The following is a 16,242-nucleotide window of genomic DNA, read 5'->3' on the forward strand; positions in this document are numbered from 1 at the left end:
TTCTTTGGCTTGTAGTTCAAGGTTAACTTCCAAACATCCATAGTGTTTACTTGCCAACTCATCAAGCTTCTCTACATAGTTCCGGGGTGTCAAACTCAAGGCCCGCAGGTTGCTTAGATCCGGCCCACAGAGCCACCCTGGAAACAGCAAAGGACCAGCCTGTGGTGCTCCTGCCAGCAAAAATGGAGCTTGCGAGGGTTGCAGGAGGCCGTCACAGGCAAAAATGGAGCTTGGGAACCTGTTTCTGCTGGCAGAGCACTTGGGCCACCACAGGGACTCCACACATGAGTGACGTTGAGCTGGCCATGCCCATCCTGGCCATGCCCACACACACACCTGAGGTGAAATACCTACCTGATACATCCCTCAATGAAATAGAGTTTGAACCCCTGACATAGATTGAGGAGTGAGTCAAAACATGCCTCTTTTCTCACATTTCCCCTCAACCAGGGTTCTTCCAACTGCATTGGACTACAAGACCCATCATCCCAAGGAAGCATGGGGGTTGGGGGAAGATTTTTCCTAGAAAAATGATGGTCCAAATGAAAGCAATTCTATCCTACTTCCCATGGCATTTCACTCTCAATAGTAATATTTCTCAGAATTAATTCATATTGTTGGATGCTCACCAAGCCACATAATTTTTTTAATTGCTTGCTGTTTTTTCCTCCCAGTCCCTACACTATACTGGATAATGCCACTGAAGACAATTGTCCCAAACTGGACATGGAATTGGGTGACTTTCACACCAAGTATATTTCAGGATTTAAAGAGATAGAATCAGCAAAACTAAACACAGTAGAATCCTAAAACATTGTTGGGTTTAAAAGACTTGTGTGACTGCCCAATGTGTAGAACAAGCTTACAATACTGATAAAGCCTAGAAGAGCCAGCGCTGTCCGAAGATGTCTCCGTGGTCATGTGGCCGGCATGACTAAACGCCGAAGGCGCATGGAACGCTGTTACCTTCCCACCAAAGGTGGTTCCTATTTTTCTAGTTGCATATTTTACGTGCTTTCGAACTGCTAGGTTGGCAGAACCTTGGACAAATAACGGGAGCTCACTCCATTACATGGCGCTAGGAATTCAAACCGCTGAACTGTTGACCTTTCTCATCGACAAGCTGAGCATCTTAGCCACTGAGCTACTGCGTCCCTATTATCCAGGACATTAGTGAAATTAAAATTCATTAAGAAATTTAACTTAATGGCTAAAGTCTGTTCAGTTTCTAGTGGCTGTGTTTGCGCAAGCAAACGATGTAAGTTAGTTCATATAAACCTTTGTGGCTTAGCATATTTTGCCCTCTTTGGTCTGTTTATAATTCATTATATGGTGCCAAGAAACGAACACGGGTATAGCCAGTAGGAAATGAACTAAACTAGAAGCTGACTTTAGTCTTCATTAGACAAACCAAGAATCTGGGATAATAAAGGGCCAGGTTAAATGTATCCTGCAAATGCGTTCATTTGTTTACATTTGCATTTGATATAATATTGCAGCTGCTTGGTTTATAAATGCCTGTGTAAGATTCCTTACTTCCTAATGGCCACACTTGGAAATTCTTTTTCCCTCCCCCCCCCCCGCTTTCCCCCCAACTATTGTTTATATATAAAGTTGCTCTTTTAGGATTGTGCCCCATGCATCAAATAAAGTGGCAGCAATCCCTGACATTTATTCAACTAAGACTGTTAGTCTTTCCAAAGCACCCAATCTGAATAGTGGTTTTTTTCGAGAGCTGGGTCCTAGGTTCCCAACCTCCCTCCCCAGCCCGGTATGTTTGAGCCTTCTAACACGTGTCAACAAAGCATCCTCTAGCGGGGGCGCTTATCTTTGGAAGTGATGGGAGGAGAAATCATAATGGGGCAAGCAGCTTGCTTCGCCCTGGTTCTTTGGGGAAAATCACCGTTCTTTCTTGCCTGGGGTCCATTGGCGACTCGAGGCGCCCTGAAATCTCATTTTTATCGCCCGCCGGACGGACAGCGCCGGGATCGATGGAGGCGCCCGCTTGGAAGGATGCAGGAGTCGCGGTCCCTTCGCAGTCTTAGGCAGGGGCTAGGAGAGGAGGGGGCGGGGCTCGGAGAGAGACAGGCTGACTTGCCTAGATAGATAGGTTTAGGGGTAAAAAGTGGCTTTCCTCTGTTTTGCTTCATTGCACTTCGCTCAGGTGCTCCGCGCTGCCCTTCTTGCCTTCCAGCAACAGGTTTCTGTTTACCCAGAAATAATTTTCTGGGTGGACTCGGGGTAAGAGTTAAGGTTAAGGCTGCGGTGTTTTTTTTAAAAAAGGAAGGAAGACTGTCATTCCCATTGCAATATAAATTCGTATCTCTTGGAAAGTTGCATGGTGTCATCAAGAAAAGGTGACTCCCTCTAGGTGACTAATAATATGGATCTCCAAGGCCGTTGATCACATCTTTCCCAGCACCATAAGTCAGGTATCTGATGGACCATTATTAACAGAGTATCCACAGCTGGCTGCCGATGTCCTGCTGTAATGGGCAGTAGAAATAAGCTTGAGGGACAGGAGGAAGAGTCACAACCAAGGCTACTGTCAGACAAAAGAAATCAGAGAAATTTAATTCAGAGAAAACATCGCAGAATGCAGAATAACAGAGTGGGAAGGTACCTTGGAGGTCTTCTAGTCCCAACCTCCTGCTCAGGCAGGAAGCCCTACACCATTGCAGACAAATGGTTCTCTTATCTCCTTTTTAAAACTTCTAGTGTTGGAGCATTTACAACTTCCGCGCCGCTGGAGGGCCAGTAACTCTGAGTCAGACCGAGCACTGATGAGAGCCTATATCAGGACCTATCTCGTGGCAATACGGGCGGCAAAATGGATCTGCACGCATATTACGAAAATACGTTACGACATCCTAGGCCCCTGGGTGGGGCCCGACTAGTAACCAATGCCAAATACGGCAAAACAACTGGCCGCTGTGATACAATTGTATAATAATAATAATAATAATAATAATAATAATAATAATAATAATAATAATAATAACTCCGCCGTTGCCGGTCCCAAGCCCGGATGAGAAAGGAGGAAGGTTGGGAACAGGTTGGCATCTGGTCCCGTAAAAAAAAACCCGCCAACCCATACAATATGGTGAAAAAAACGAATAAGAATTCCATACCGCATCGGTCGTCGCGCGGGTTAACAAGGGCCGCGGCGGATGTTGGGGTCCCTGGACATCCGTCGACAAGTGGGCTACAAGTGGACCAGCCAACAAAACGACAAAAATATAGTGCAGATGAAAACCGTGCCATAATGGCCTGTTACTACAACTCAGAGCCAGAAAAAAGAGGATATTTAAAGCGAATGTATGAATTATGGAAACAACAATATCCAGATTCAAATGTTAGTGAACAACGACTAGCAGATCAAAGGCGATTTATTATACGGAATAAAGTGTTTAGTGAAGTTGAACATGAGGAAATTCAGGCAAATTGCAAAACCAAAAAAACAATATCACAAGCGGAAATAACTGATATTCAAGACACAACTAAAGACAATATAGTAGAACTCCCAGAAGAAGCTCTCAGGAAGGAAATAACATCACCACCACTAGAACCAGTTATCACTGAACCAACTGATGAACTAACTCAAAAACAAAAAGAATTGAAGGATAAGATCATGGAGCATTTTCTGCTTAATGAGGAAAGGCAACGTTTACCATCACTAAAAACTGTGCCTAAGAAAATTTTGGCCCCTATCATGAAAATGGTTAATGCAGTGTTTTCAACAATTGAACCGGGATCCATCTTGGAAACAAACCAGTTAATGTACAGTGCAGCTGTAATAGTCACTAATGAACTAGGCATTAAAATTAAAGTACCTAGTCACACAACAGAAAAAGCATCAAAGCCAAAGTGGAAAATCCGTCTAGAACAAAAAATCAAAAAATTAAGGGCAGATGCTAGTAACTTAAAGAACATGCATGAGCAACGGCTTAAAAACAACAAAATCATAGATCGGCTAATCAGAAGATATAGATTGGATACAAGAAACATCAATGAAGCTGTAGAGATTGTAAAACAGCAGATAACAGCAACAGCTAGAAAAATTGAAAGATATGAGGCACGAATCATCCAATATAAACAAAATCAGCAATTTCGATCAGACCAACGGCGTTTTTATCAAAGTCTTAATGTGAATGGTGACACCAAAAGTGAAAAACCAGAAAAGCAGGCCACAGTTGAATTCTGGAAAGAATTGTGGGAAAATGCAAAGGACTACAACAAGGAAGCAAAGTGGATACATGACTTTGAGAAAAGCATTGGCAACAAACAAATGCAAGTATTAGAAATAACAACTGAGATGATCAAAAATCGAGTTAAAAAGGTAAAGAATTGGACATCACCTGGAAAGGACCAATTACATGGTTTCTGGCTCAAATATCTGACCAGCTTACATGCAATATTGGCCAGGCAACTGAATGAAATTTTACAAAAGGGCCAAATTGATGAATGGTTGACAACTGGAAAAACATACTTGATTCAGAAAGATCCAACTAAAGGAACAACACCTGAAAACTATAGACCAATAACATGCTTACCAACAACCTTCAAATTACTCACAGGCATTATTGCAGATAACATGATGGATTATTTGGAAACAAACAACATCTTGCCAGTAGAGCAAAAAGGCAACAAAAGAAGGAGCAGGGGCACAAAAGATCAGCTTCTAATTGATAAAATGATATTAGAAAATTGTAAGAACAGAAAAACGAACTTGAATATGGTCTGGATTGATTACAAAAAGGCATTTGACTCACTGCCACATAGTTGGATCATAAAATGCTTAGAAACAACGGGCATTAGCAAAAATATTACATCCTTTACTGAAAAGGCAATGAAACAATGGAGAACTGAGTTGGCAGTAGGGAATGAGAGCTACGGAATGGTTAATATCAAGCGAGGAATTTTCCAGGGTGATTCACTTTCACCTCTTCTCTTCATCATCGCAATGATCCCACTATCAGTAATCTTAAAAAAAATGAAATTAGGCTACCAAACAGCCAAAAAAGCTGAAAAAATTTCGCATTTACTATATATGGATGATTTGAAACTCTATGGAAAGTCAGAAATAGAAATCCAATCATTGACAAATACAGTCCGAGTATTCAGCACCGATATTTCAATGCAGTTTGGCATGGAAAAATGCGCCACTGTATCCATAAAAAGGGGCAAAATCACTGCATCTGAGGGAATCGAAATGCCCAATGGCCAACTAATTAAATGCAAAGAAAATGAAGCCTACAAATACTTAGGCATTCTGCAGTTGGATAACATCAAGCATGGAGAAGTAAAAACTATTGTCAGGCGAGAGTACACCAACAGAGTTAGGAAAATTTTGAAATCTAAATTGAATGGTGGAAATACAATCAAGGCCATAAATACCTGGGCAATACCAGTTATAAGATACACAGCTGGCATAGTTAACTGGACACAAGCTGATTTGGACCTTTTGGACCGAAAAACCAGGAAACTAATGACAATGCACTACAGTTTACATCCACGTGGTGATACTGATAGACTATATCTGCCCCGAAAATCAGGTGGCAGAGGATTATTACAAGTGAAGCAAACAGTTGAAGAAGAAAAACATGCATTGGCTGATTATTTAAAAGACACTCAAGAACATCTATTAATTGAAGTAAAGAACAAAAATCTACTGAAGGCCCAACAGACAAAACAAGAATACAGAAAAGATGTGATAAAATCAAGAATGGAGAGTTGGCAGAACAAAGCACTGCATGGTCAATTTCTGGAAAAAATAAAAGATAAAGTGGACAGTGAACAAACTTGGTTATGGTTAAAAACAGGTACATTAAAGAAAGAAACAGAGTCACTAATCCTGGCTGCGCAAGAACAAGCTATCCGCACAAATGCCATTAAGGCCAAAATCGAAAAATCCTCTGATGATGCCAAATGCAGACTTTGCAAAGAAGCTGATGAAACTGTTGATCACATACTCAGCTGCTGTAAAAAAATCGCGCAGACTGATTATAAATTGCGGCACAATTCAGTAGCACAAATGATCCATTGGAATTTGTGCAAAAATTATAATATTAAAACAGCAACAAACTGGTGGGAACATCAGCCTGAAAAAGTCACCGAAAATCAGATGGTCAAGATCTTGTGGGATTTCCGTATACAAACGGACAAAATACTGGCGCATAATACACCAGACATCACACTGGTTGAGAAAAATAAGGTCACAATCATAGACATCGCAATACCAGGTGATAGCAGGGTTGCCGAGAAGGAACATGAAAAAATCGCAAGATACCAGGACTTAAAAATCGAAATTCAACGACTATGGCACAAACCAGCAGTGGTAATTCCAGTGGTAATTGGCACACTGGGTGCTATTCCAAAAGCACTGGAATTACATTTAAAACAGCTAAAAATTGACAAAATCACCATCAGTCAAATGCAAAAAGCCGCACTGCTTGGATCTGCACGCATATTACGAAAATACGTTACGACGTCCTAGGCCCCTGGGTGGGGCCCGACTAGTAACCAATGCCAAATCCAGCGAAACAACTGGCCGCTGTGATACAATTGTATAATAATAATAATAATAATAATAATAGAGTCACTAATCCTGGCTGCGCAAGAACAAGCTATCCGCACAAATGCCATTAAGGCCAAAATCGAAAAATCCTCTGATGATGCCAAATGCAGACTTTGCAAAGAAGCTGATGAAACTGTTGATCACATACTCAGCTGCTGTAAAAAAATCGCACAGACTGATTATAAATTGCGGCACAATTCAGTAGCACAAATGATCCATTGGAATTTGTGCAAAAATTATAATATTAAAACAGCAAAAAACTGGTGGGAACATCAGCCTGAAAAAGTCACCGAAAATCAGATGGTCAAGATCTTGTGGGATTTCCGTATACAAACCGACAAAATACTGGCGCATAATACACCAGACATCACACTGGTTGAGAAAAATAAGGTCACAATCATAGACATCGCAATACCAGGTGATAGCAGGGTCGCCGAGAAGGAACATGAAAAAATCACAAGATACCAGGACTTAAAAATCGAAATTCAACGACTATGGCACAAACCAGCAGTGGTAATTCCAGTGGTAATTGGCACACTGGGTGCTATTCCAAAAGCACTGGAATTACATTTAAAACAGTTAAAAATTGACAAAATCACCATCAGTCAAATGCAAAAAGCCGCACTGCTTGGATCTGCACGCATATTACAAAAATACGTTACGACGTCCTAGGCCCCTGGGTGGGGCCCGACTAGTAACCAATGCCAAATCCAGCGAAACAACTGGCCGCTGTGATACAATTGTACAATAATAATATTAATATTTTGGGTGCTATATTTTGGGTACAATTGTGATACAATTGTATAATAATAATAATAATTTTTAAAAAAACAACAACTACCAAACAGCCAAAGAAGCTGACAAAATTTCGCATTTACTATATATGGATGATTTGAAACTCTATGGAAAGTCAGAAATAGAAATCCAATCATTGACAAACACAGTCCGAGTATTCAGCACCGATATTTCAATGCAGTTTGGCATGGAAAAATGCGCCACTGTATCCATAAAAAGGGGCAAAATCACTGCATGTGAGGGAATTGAAATGCCCAATGGCCAACTAATTAAATGCAACAAAAATGAAGCCTACAAATACTTAGGCATTCTGCAGTTGGATAACATAAAGCATGGAGAAGTAAAAACTATTGTCAGGTGAGAGTACACCAACAGAGTTGGGAAAATTTTGAAATCTAAATTGAATGGTGGAAATACAATCAAGGCCATAAATACCTGGGCAATACCAGTTATAAGATACACAGCTGGTATAGTTAACTGGACACAAGCTGATTTGGACATTTTGGACCGAAAAACCAGGAAACTAATGACAATGCACTACAGTTTACATCCACGTGGTGATACTGATAGACTACACCTGCCCCGAAAATCAGGTGGCAGAGGATTATTACAAGTGAAGCAAACAGTTGAAGAAGAAAAACATGCACTGGCTGATTATTTAAAAGAATGTCAAGAACATCTATTAATCGAAGTAAAGAACAAAAAACTACTGAAGGCCCAACAGACGAAACAAGAATACAGAAAACATGTGATAAAATCAAGAATGGAGAGTTGACAGAACAAAGCACTGCATGGCCAATTTCTGGAAAAAATAAAAGATAAAGTGGACAGTGAACAAACTTGGTTATGGTTAACAACAGGTACATTAAAGAAAGAAACAGAGTCACTAATCCTGGCTGCGCAAGAACAAGCTATCCGCACAAATGCCATTAAGGCCAAAATCGAAAAATCCTCTGATGATGCCAAATGCAGACTTTGCAAAGAAGCTGATGAAACTGTTGATCACATCCTCAGCTGCTGTAAAGAAACCGTGCAGACTTCTTATAAATTGCGGCACAATTCAGTAGCACAAATGAGCCATTGGAATTTGTGCAAAAATTATAATATTAAAACAGCAAACTGGTGGGAACATCAGCCTGAAAAAGTCACCGAAAATCAGATGGTCAAGATCTTGTGGGATTTCCGTATACAAACGGACAAAATACTGGCGCATAATACACCAGACATCACACTGGTTGAGAAAAATAAGGTCACAATCATAGACATCGCAATACCAGGTGATAGCAGGGTCGCCGAGAAGGAACATGAACAGGACTTAAAAATCGAAATTCAACGACTATGGTACAAACCAGCAGTGGTAATTCCAGTGGTAATTGGCACACCGGGCGCTATTCCAAAAGCACTGGAGTTACATTTAAAACAGTTAAAAATTGACAAAATCACCATCAGTCAAATGCAAAAAGCCGCACTGCTTGGATCTGCACGCATATTACGAAAATATGTTATGACGTCCTAGGCCCCTGGGTGGGGCCCGACTAGTAACCAGTGCCAAATCCGGTGAAACAATTGGCCGCTGTGATACATTTGTATAGTAATAATAATAATAAGAAGAAGAAGCTCAAAGGGCCCCATGTCCAGTTCAGCTTTTGCTGGCAGTGGGTTGCAGGAGGCCATCGCAGCTGAAAACGGAACTCAGAAGCCTGTTTTTGCTGGCAAAGCACTTGGGCCACCATAGATGCCCCCAACACGAGTGACGTCATGCTGGCCATGCCCACCCTGGCTAAACTCACCCTCCCCCCAAGGTCAAACACAACCCACATGTGTTTGTATTAAACAGGTGTTCTTTGTTTTTTTCCCCCCCACCATGGCCTACACCTTACAGAATTTGAAAAACCAAACAAGTCATAATTCTCCATGTCAGTTTATGGGGGAAACATTTCCCCGTTTATTACCTGTGCTTCAAACCACATTGTACAACGTCTCGGTGTGATATGGCTAAACGTGTGCATTTATTGGGAAAAGAACTCAAGGCAAGCTATCTTTTTGATAGCAGTATTGTACCAGAATTCCCATAGGATTGTGGGAGTTGAAATCTATACACCTTAAAATTGCCAAGGTTGAGAAACACAGCTCTATACACTGACCAAGCAGATATGATTCTGTTTGTAGCTATTGTTCAAATGAGTTGGGAGGCCGAATATAGGGTCCTTATAAAATATGGGGAAAGTATCTTCCTCCACCCCATTGTGGATTAAAGCTGCATTTCATATCCTTGGGAATTTTCAACAAGAAAACCTTTCACTGGGATAAACAGATGTTGTTTCTTTCTGATACAAAATGTACTGTATGGTTATGGATCCAAATCTGGATTTGGGCCAAAGATTCATGGCACAAACCCTGTTCTTGCTTGAGTGGCATGGAACTCTTGGGTAGCCTCCATTTTGGGAATTTCACAGAATATTTAAGCCCATTTATTTCCAGTAACCTTTACATTAATAAATATACACTCTTCCTTGAGTTTATTTTTTCCAATGACAAACCAGGTGAGATCCTTCAAAGTGCAAAATAAAAATAAAAAAAACTTCAGAGAGTTTCTTAAATAATCGCAAAAATATATTACTTATTCTGATGCAGATTTTTTTACAAAAAGAGCAACTCTGTTGATATAAATGCAAATAATTCAACATCTTATTTATACATGAGATACTGCTTATTTCAAAAATGTTCTCTTCCTCACATTCTTGCCACATATGCCCTCTTGTGTGTGTTTTTTTAAATTATCTACCAGATATAACAATTTAGGACATCTTAAAGGTAAAGGTTCCCCTCGCATCCCCCTGCTAGCTATTCCCAACTCTAGGGGGCGTTGCTCATCTCTGTTTCAAAGCCAAAGAGCCAGCACTGTCCAAAGACATCTCCGTGGTCATGTGGCCGGCATCAGAGGTGGGTTGCCAATTTTTTTTTACTACTAGATTGGGTGTGCTCCTCCACATGCACGCGACACTTCTGTGCATGCGCAGAAGCATGCGGGGGGTGGGCAGAGCCTCCTGCCCCCACTACTGGTTCAGCTGATCCAGGCCAAACCAGTAGCAACCCACCTCTGGCCAGCATGACTAAATGCTGATGACACACCGAATGCTGTTCCCTTCCCACCAAAGCTGGTCCCTATTTTTCTACTTGCATTTTTACTTGCTTTCAAACTGCTAGGTTGGCAGAAGCTGGGATAAATAAGGGGAGATCATTCTCTTATGTGGGCACTAGGGATTCGAACCGCCAAACTGTCGTCCTTTCTGATTGACAAGCTTAGCGTCTTAGCCACTGAGCCACTGTGCCCCTCATAGGACATCTTAGGATATCTCATATAAGGACCTGCCCTAGTTCCCAGATGATGGTATTGTCTTGTGTAGTCACATCCAGGCCTCAGGTTCTACATTTCCCAGGATTCCCATTTCACTGGCTACTGCCATGATATACGCTCTTCAGCTATTCAAAATATATTCACAACAATAGCTGAAATAAAAGCTCTTTTGCAAATTATGTGTATCTCCAGTTAGATGAAGATGGAAAGAAGGCAAGGAAAATCTCTTGGGTGCCATTAAGAACTCAAATGATAGAATGGAACAACTCCAAAATGCATTTCACCATTGGAGTACCTGAGCATGTACATTTGAAGTCCTCAACCTATTTCCCCATTTTCTTTTTTGGCTTTAATGAGACCCTTTCTCAGTCTGTGGGGGCAGCAGTTGTGCAAGACTATTTCTAAGTTTCAAGAACGAAAAGATGAGAAGTCCGTCTAAGATTCTTCAACTCAAAGCTGCCGAAATTACAGTGAACAACATTCACCATGTGAAAGCTTCAAGTCCGGAGGCCTGGCTAGAGAACTCAGTAATTCCCAGTGCAATTTTTTTTTGCTTGGCCTACAAGAAAGGACTTAAGAATTCCCCAAGAAACCGGAGGTCATAGCCGGGTGGAGGACATCTGATCCTGAGGGCCCACTATCTCAGTGCCTCTGTTGAAGAGCTTATGGAGCAAAGGAGGCCAAATGCAAATGTGTTTTATTCTGGTCCAGAAGCTACAGCATGAACGCTTCACGGCGGAAGAAGAAAAATAAAAGATGATGGGATCCAAGCAGGCATTGAAAGTGCTGAGAAGCAAGACTTCGATCCTCCACTCGGGACTTTTCCCCTGAATAAAACCCACCACATGGGAGATGTTGTAGGGTGTAAAACAGATGGCGAAGATAGCTAAAGTGGCTGCCACCAATGCCACGGCTCGCTGCTTTTTGCTCCTGCAAATGTGCGGCGAAGAGACCACTATTCTTATAAAGCCAAAATAGCAGAAGCAGGTGATCAGGAATGGCACCAGAAAAAGTGCAATGCTGAGCTCCAGACGAACAGGGAGCAGGACCTGGAGTTGCTTCTCTGTGAAATTGTCATAACAAACGTTACTGTCATGGGAATAGTTATCCCGGTTGTACTCGGTGATATACACAATGCTGCAGTGGCCAAAAGAGCAGATCCAAATACTCAGGCTGGCAATGAGGGCGTAGACTGCATGACGCTTCAGCTTGTAATGGATGGGGTAAGCTACAGCCAAGTAGCGCTCCACGCTTACCGCGGTGAGGAAGAGTGTGCTGGTGTAAATGGTGCTGTAGTAGACAAGGCCACTAAAGGGGCACAGGTAAAAGGGGAGGGCCCAGCGGCCTGCGATCTGCTCCGCCATCTTGAAGAGGAGGAAAATCAGGAAGCAGAGATCGGAAATGGTCAGGTTGAGGAGAAGGATGCAGTTGGGCGTGGTCTTGACTCTGATCTTCTGGATGAAAGCATACAGAGCCAACAGGTTGGTGGGAAAGCCGATTAGCACAGTGAGCGTGTAAACTGTAACGTAGGCTTTCCAGGTTTCAGAGTTGGCAGCCATGCTGGAAGATTTCCACCTGTGGGAAGAAGAAAGACGTAAGAGCATCGATCCAGGAAGAGAGGAAGAAGGGGAGGGGGGAACCCTCCTCCCATATAAACATTTCTCACAAACCTTTTCTTGTGAAAACATGGAGAGACGTCACACTGTCAAAAAGGTAAAATATTTAGCTGTGAGGAAAAGCTTAGAAATAATCGTTCAAGAGCAAAAACTTTCTCACAGGTAGTTCTCCTGGCCAGTCAATGGTTGTTGACCAACCACTGATTCCCAGAAGGAGCTTTGGAAATAGCTTGTAAGCCGCCCTGAGTCTCTCGGGAATAGGGTGGCATACAAATGGAATAAACATTTCAACATTTCAGATCTGCTTTTTAGACCTGCCAACTGCTGTTCAAACTGTTCAAACTGCCCAAAGAGCTGCTGATTCAGTTCTACAGAGGAATTATTGAGTGTCATCTGCACCTCTATAACTGGCTGGTTTGGCTCTGCAACCCAACAAGAGAGACAGAGGCTTCAGAGGATAATTAGATCGAAATTCCAGTTAGCCTATGCTTAAGATCAGAAATGATTTAAATTGTTTAAAGTTAGCTCAGCAAGAAGAAGCTAAGATCTATGTAGAGATGTCATTAATTTCTTTATTTCTTTTTTCTCAATAGATTTTAGACTGTGTTTGTTAAAAATCCATACCGTGTACGGGTTCTGGGAAGGAGGGGGGGAAGAAGGAGGGGGGGAAGGAGGAGGGGGGTTGGTGGGGAGGGGGGAGGGAGGGGTATACATTAGGCTAGACAAGAATTTGGTGGTAAACTAGAACTATTTTGACACACCAAAAAATTGTACTCCGATGTCTCACTGATTGAGGAATGATGAAATGTTTGTTTTAAAAGAAAATAAAACTTTTGAACCAAAAAAAAAAAGAGGATAATTAGATCGGCAGAAAAAAAAAACAGTTGCTACCTTCCTTCCATCGAGGATCTGTACACTGCACGAATCAAAAAGAGGCTGTGAAAATATCTACAGACTCCTCACATCCTGGACATAAATTATTTCACCTTCTGCCCTCAAAATGACACTATAGGGCACTGCACACCAGAACAACTAGACACAAGGACAATTTTTTCCCAGAATGCCATCACTCTGCTAAACAACTAATCCCCACAACACTATCAAATTATCTACTAAGACTGCATTACTATTTTTCTTCTCTTCCTTCCTAGTATCTATCTCTTTCCACTTATGACTATAACCATGTTGCTTGTATCTTTCAAATGTATGTTGTTTTATTTGTTTCCTAGTATAGTTTGATTGCTTATTAGTAACCTATGATTATCACTAAGTGTTGTGTCTTATGATTCTTGATGAATGTATTTTATTTTATTTTTCTTTATGTAAACTGAGAGCGTATGCACCAAAGACAAATTCCTTGTGTGTCCAATCACACCTGGCTAATAAAGAATTCCATTCCATTCTATTCTATTCTATTGTTATTTGTCAACTCTAGCAAATGTTTGAATTAAATGCACTGCATGGATGTTTTCTTCCTCACGGGGGTGCAACAGCACCGGTTAAACCAAAGACTTGTAGCCGATCAGTGAATGAACTGAAGTCTCTCTTCCTCCTTTAATCTACCGTATCCGCTACTCTCCTTCAACTTACCTTTTCTGGATGATCCTATCTTTGCAAGATAGACAAGAGTGTTGAACATTGGTTGGGACTTGAAGAGTGTTCCTGATTATATCATCCTCTTCATCACTGTATTATTCTCTTCATTACAGTATTATTATTGCAAAACACACAAGTTCTACATAGATGCTTTGGCCTGAGCAAACATAGAGATGTTTATCTCGTGAACAAATATCCACACCAGTTTGTTCAATTCCCAGGGTCTATTGTGGACTCATGGAAAACTGCAAAACTCAGTCTGTTTTTCTCTTCTCTGGCCTTTCTGAATACATCCTTTCTACCTCGTGTAGCATGTTGGCTCCACTGAATTGTTTTTTCTTTATACCTCCACCTTTCTCTTTCTATTTTTTGAAGTGGGAGCAGGGAGGCTAAAATGTTATTTATACAGCTGGTTTTTATACTTAATCTACCTCACCATTGTCCAGCATTGTAGCCTATAATGTGTGACAAATATCCCTCTACCTCAATATTCATAATTCATAACAAGCAGAATTTCCTCTGTAATTTTGAGAAAAACAGTAGAAAAATGGGGAAGCTTTCAAATGGAGGGGGAAAATTAAATGATAAAAGGTAGATGGATTTGTCCCTTATTTTTCTCCCTTTTTTTCTTTTCATTTTGTAGATTACTTCCTCCAAGTAGAATAACTATTTGGAAGGGACCCTGAAGGTCTTCTAGTCCAACCCCCTGCTTAGGCAGGAAACATGACACCACTTCAGACAAATGGATATCCAACATCTTCTTAAAGACTTCCAGTGTTGGGGCATTCACAACTTCTGGAGACAAGTTGTTCCGTTGATTAATTGTTCTACCTGTCAGGAAATTTCTCCTTAGTCCTAAATTGCTTCTCTCCTTGATTAGTTTCCACCCATTGCTTTTTGTCTTGTCTCCAGGTGTTTTGGAGAATAGTTTGACAACGTGGCGTTAGGGATTCAAACTGCCGAACTGCCGACCTTTCTGATCGACAGGCTCAGCATCGTAGCCACTGAGCCACCGCCTCCCGATTAGGTTTATATCCTGCTGTTATTATAGATAAATCAAGATATCATGCATAACCCTCCCTTCTGCTATTATTGAGACTTTGCTGGTTTCCTGGCTGTGACAAATGAAGCAAAAAAATATATCTGTAATCTAGACATACTTTTATAATATTTTAGGTTTCGTATTACATATTTTGTATTTTTATCACTTGTGGTTTTTTTTAATCAAAAGGTGATGTAAACGAGCCATAGGATAAATAAATCCCCCTTCCCTATTTTCACAAAGGTAGAGGTAGAATGACCAGCCCAAGATGACCAAGATTTAAAAGGGAGAAATGGGATGTCTCAGACTTGCTAAAAAATAGAAAGGACATCTGCAAAGAGATACTGAGAATGTATATTATTGCACCCTGTTCTTCACTGTTTGTTCTCCCTTTGTCCACAGGCATGGTAATAAGCTCCATTTAGAGATTTTATTATCTTCATCCGTCTTTTCAACTTTGGCAAAGCCTCCAGAAAAATTTGACAAGATGATTATTGTTTACAAAGCACGAGGTGAAAGATCCCTGTGTCTGGACAAAGCAAATTAGCTGCTGATTCTCTCATCACCATGTCGGCATAAACCCACCCAGCTCATTTTGCCTTATACCCTGGATGAAAATTATATTCTGTGGTGGCGCAGGGGTTAAAGTGCAGGACTGGAGGCTACTTCTGTTGCCTGCCGTCTGCCTGCAATTTGGCAGTTCGAGTCTCACCAGCCTCAAGGTTGACTCAGCCTTCCATCCTTCTGAAGTGGGTAGAATGAGGACCCAAATTGTTGGGGTCAATATGACATTGGAAGGTAACACTCCAACAGAGTCAAGTTAGGTACTTTCTGAATTTTTCACACAAAGATTTGCCATCATTGTTCTAAGCTATCGAAGTGAAGTGAAGAACAATGTCCCACCTCCAGCCAGGGGAAAGGTTCAACCAACAGCCAAACTGGCTTTTGTTCAAGGCATAAGAGGAAGTGTCAGAGACAAAAAAATGTTTGGGTTCAATTTGGACCTCACTAGATATTCCACCAGGAAAGATTGGAGAGATCTTGGCCTATGAAGCAGGTAAAGAAATAGTCATTAGCCAAATATACCAATAGGTCTTCCTACAGAGCAGGGATTTGAGTCCATCACATTGGCAGTAGCTTGGCTTAGGAGCCGAGGTGGCGCAGTAGTTAGGGTGCAGTACTGCAGGCCACTTCAGCTGACTGTTATCTGCAGTTCAGTGGTTCTAATCTCACTGGCTCAAGGTTGATTCAGCCTTCC

At 41.3% G+C, this 16,242-nt stretch overlaps 1 protein-coding gene across 2 annotated transcripts in view; it reads right to left on the reverse strand.

Moving 5' to 3' along the window:
- Positions 1–10,723: 10,723 nt before the first annotated feature.
- Positions 10,724–16,242, reverse strand: part of LOC106546464 (free fatty acid receptor 3-like) — a 43,313-nt gene continuing 37,794 nt past the window's right edge. For both annotated transcript variants that reach the window (XM_087727564.1, XM_087727563.1), the window contains exon 2: positions 10,724–12,305. In XM_087727564.1, the coding sequence (XP_087583690.1) occupies positions 11,330–12,289 (960 nt within the window). In that variant the 5' untranslated portion in view covers positions 12,290–12,305 and the 3' untranslated portion in view covers positions 10,724–11,329. The remainder of the gene's footprint in view (positions 12,306–16,242) is intronic.

The sequence above is a fragment of the Thamnophis sirtalis genome, unplaced genomic scaffold (assembly GCF_051295495.1).
Source record: "Thamnophis sirtalis isolate CommonGarterSnake01/CBP01778 unplaced genomic scaffold, rThaSir2_p1.2 scaffold_13, whole genome shotgun sequence".
NCBI classification, from domain to species: Eukaryota; Metazoa; Chordata; class Lepidosauria; order Squamata; family Natricidae; genus Thamnophis; species Thamnophis sirtalis.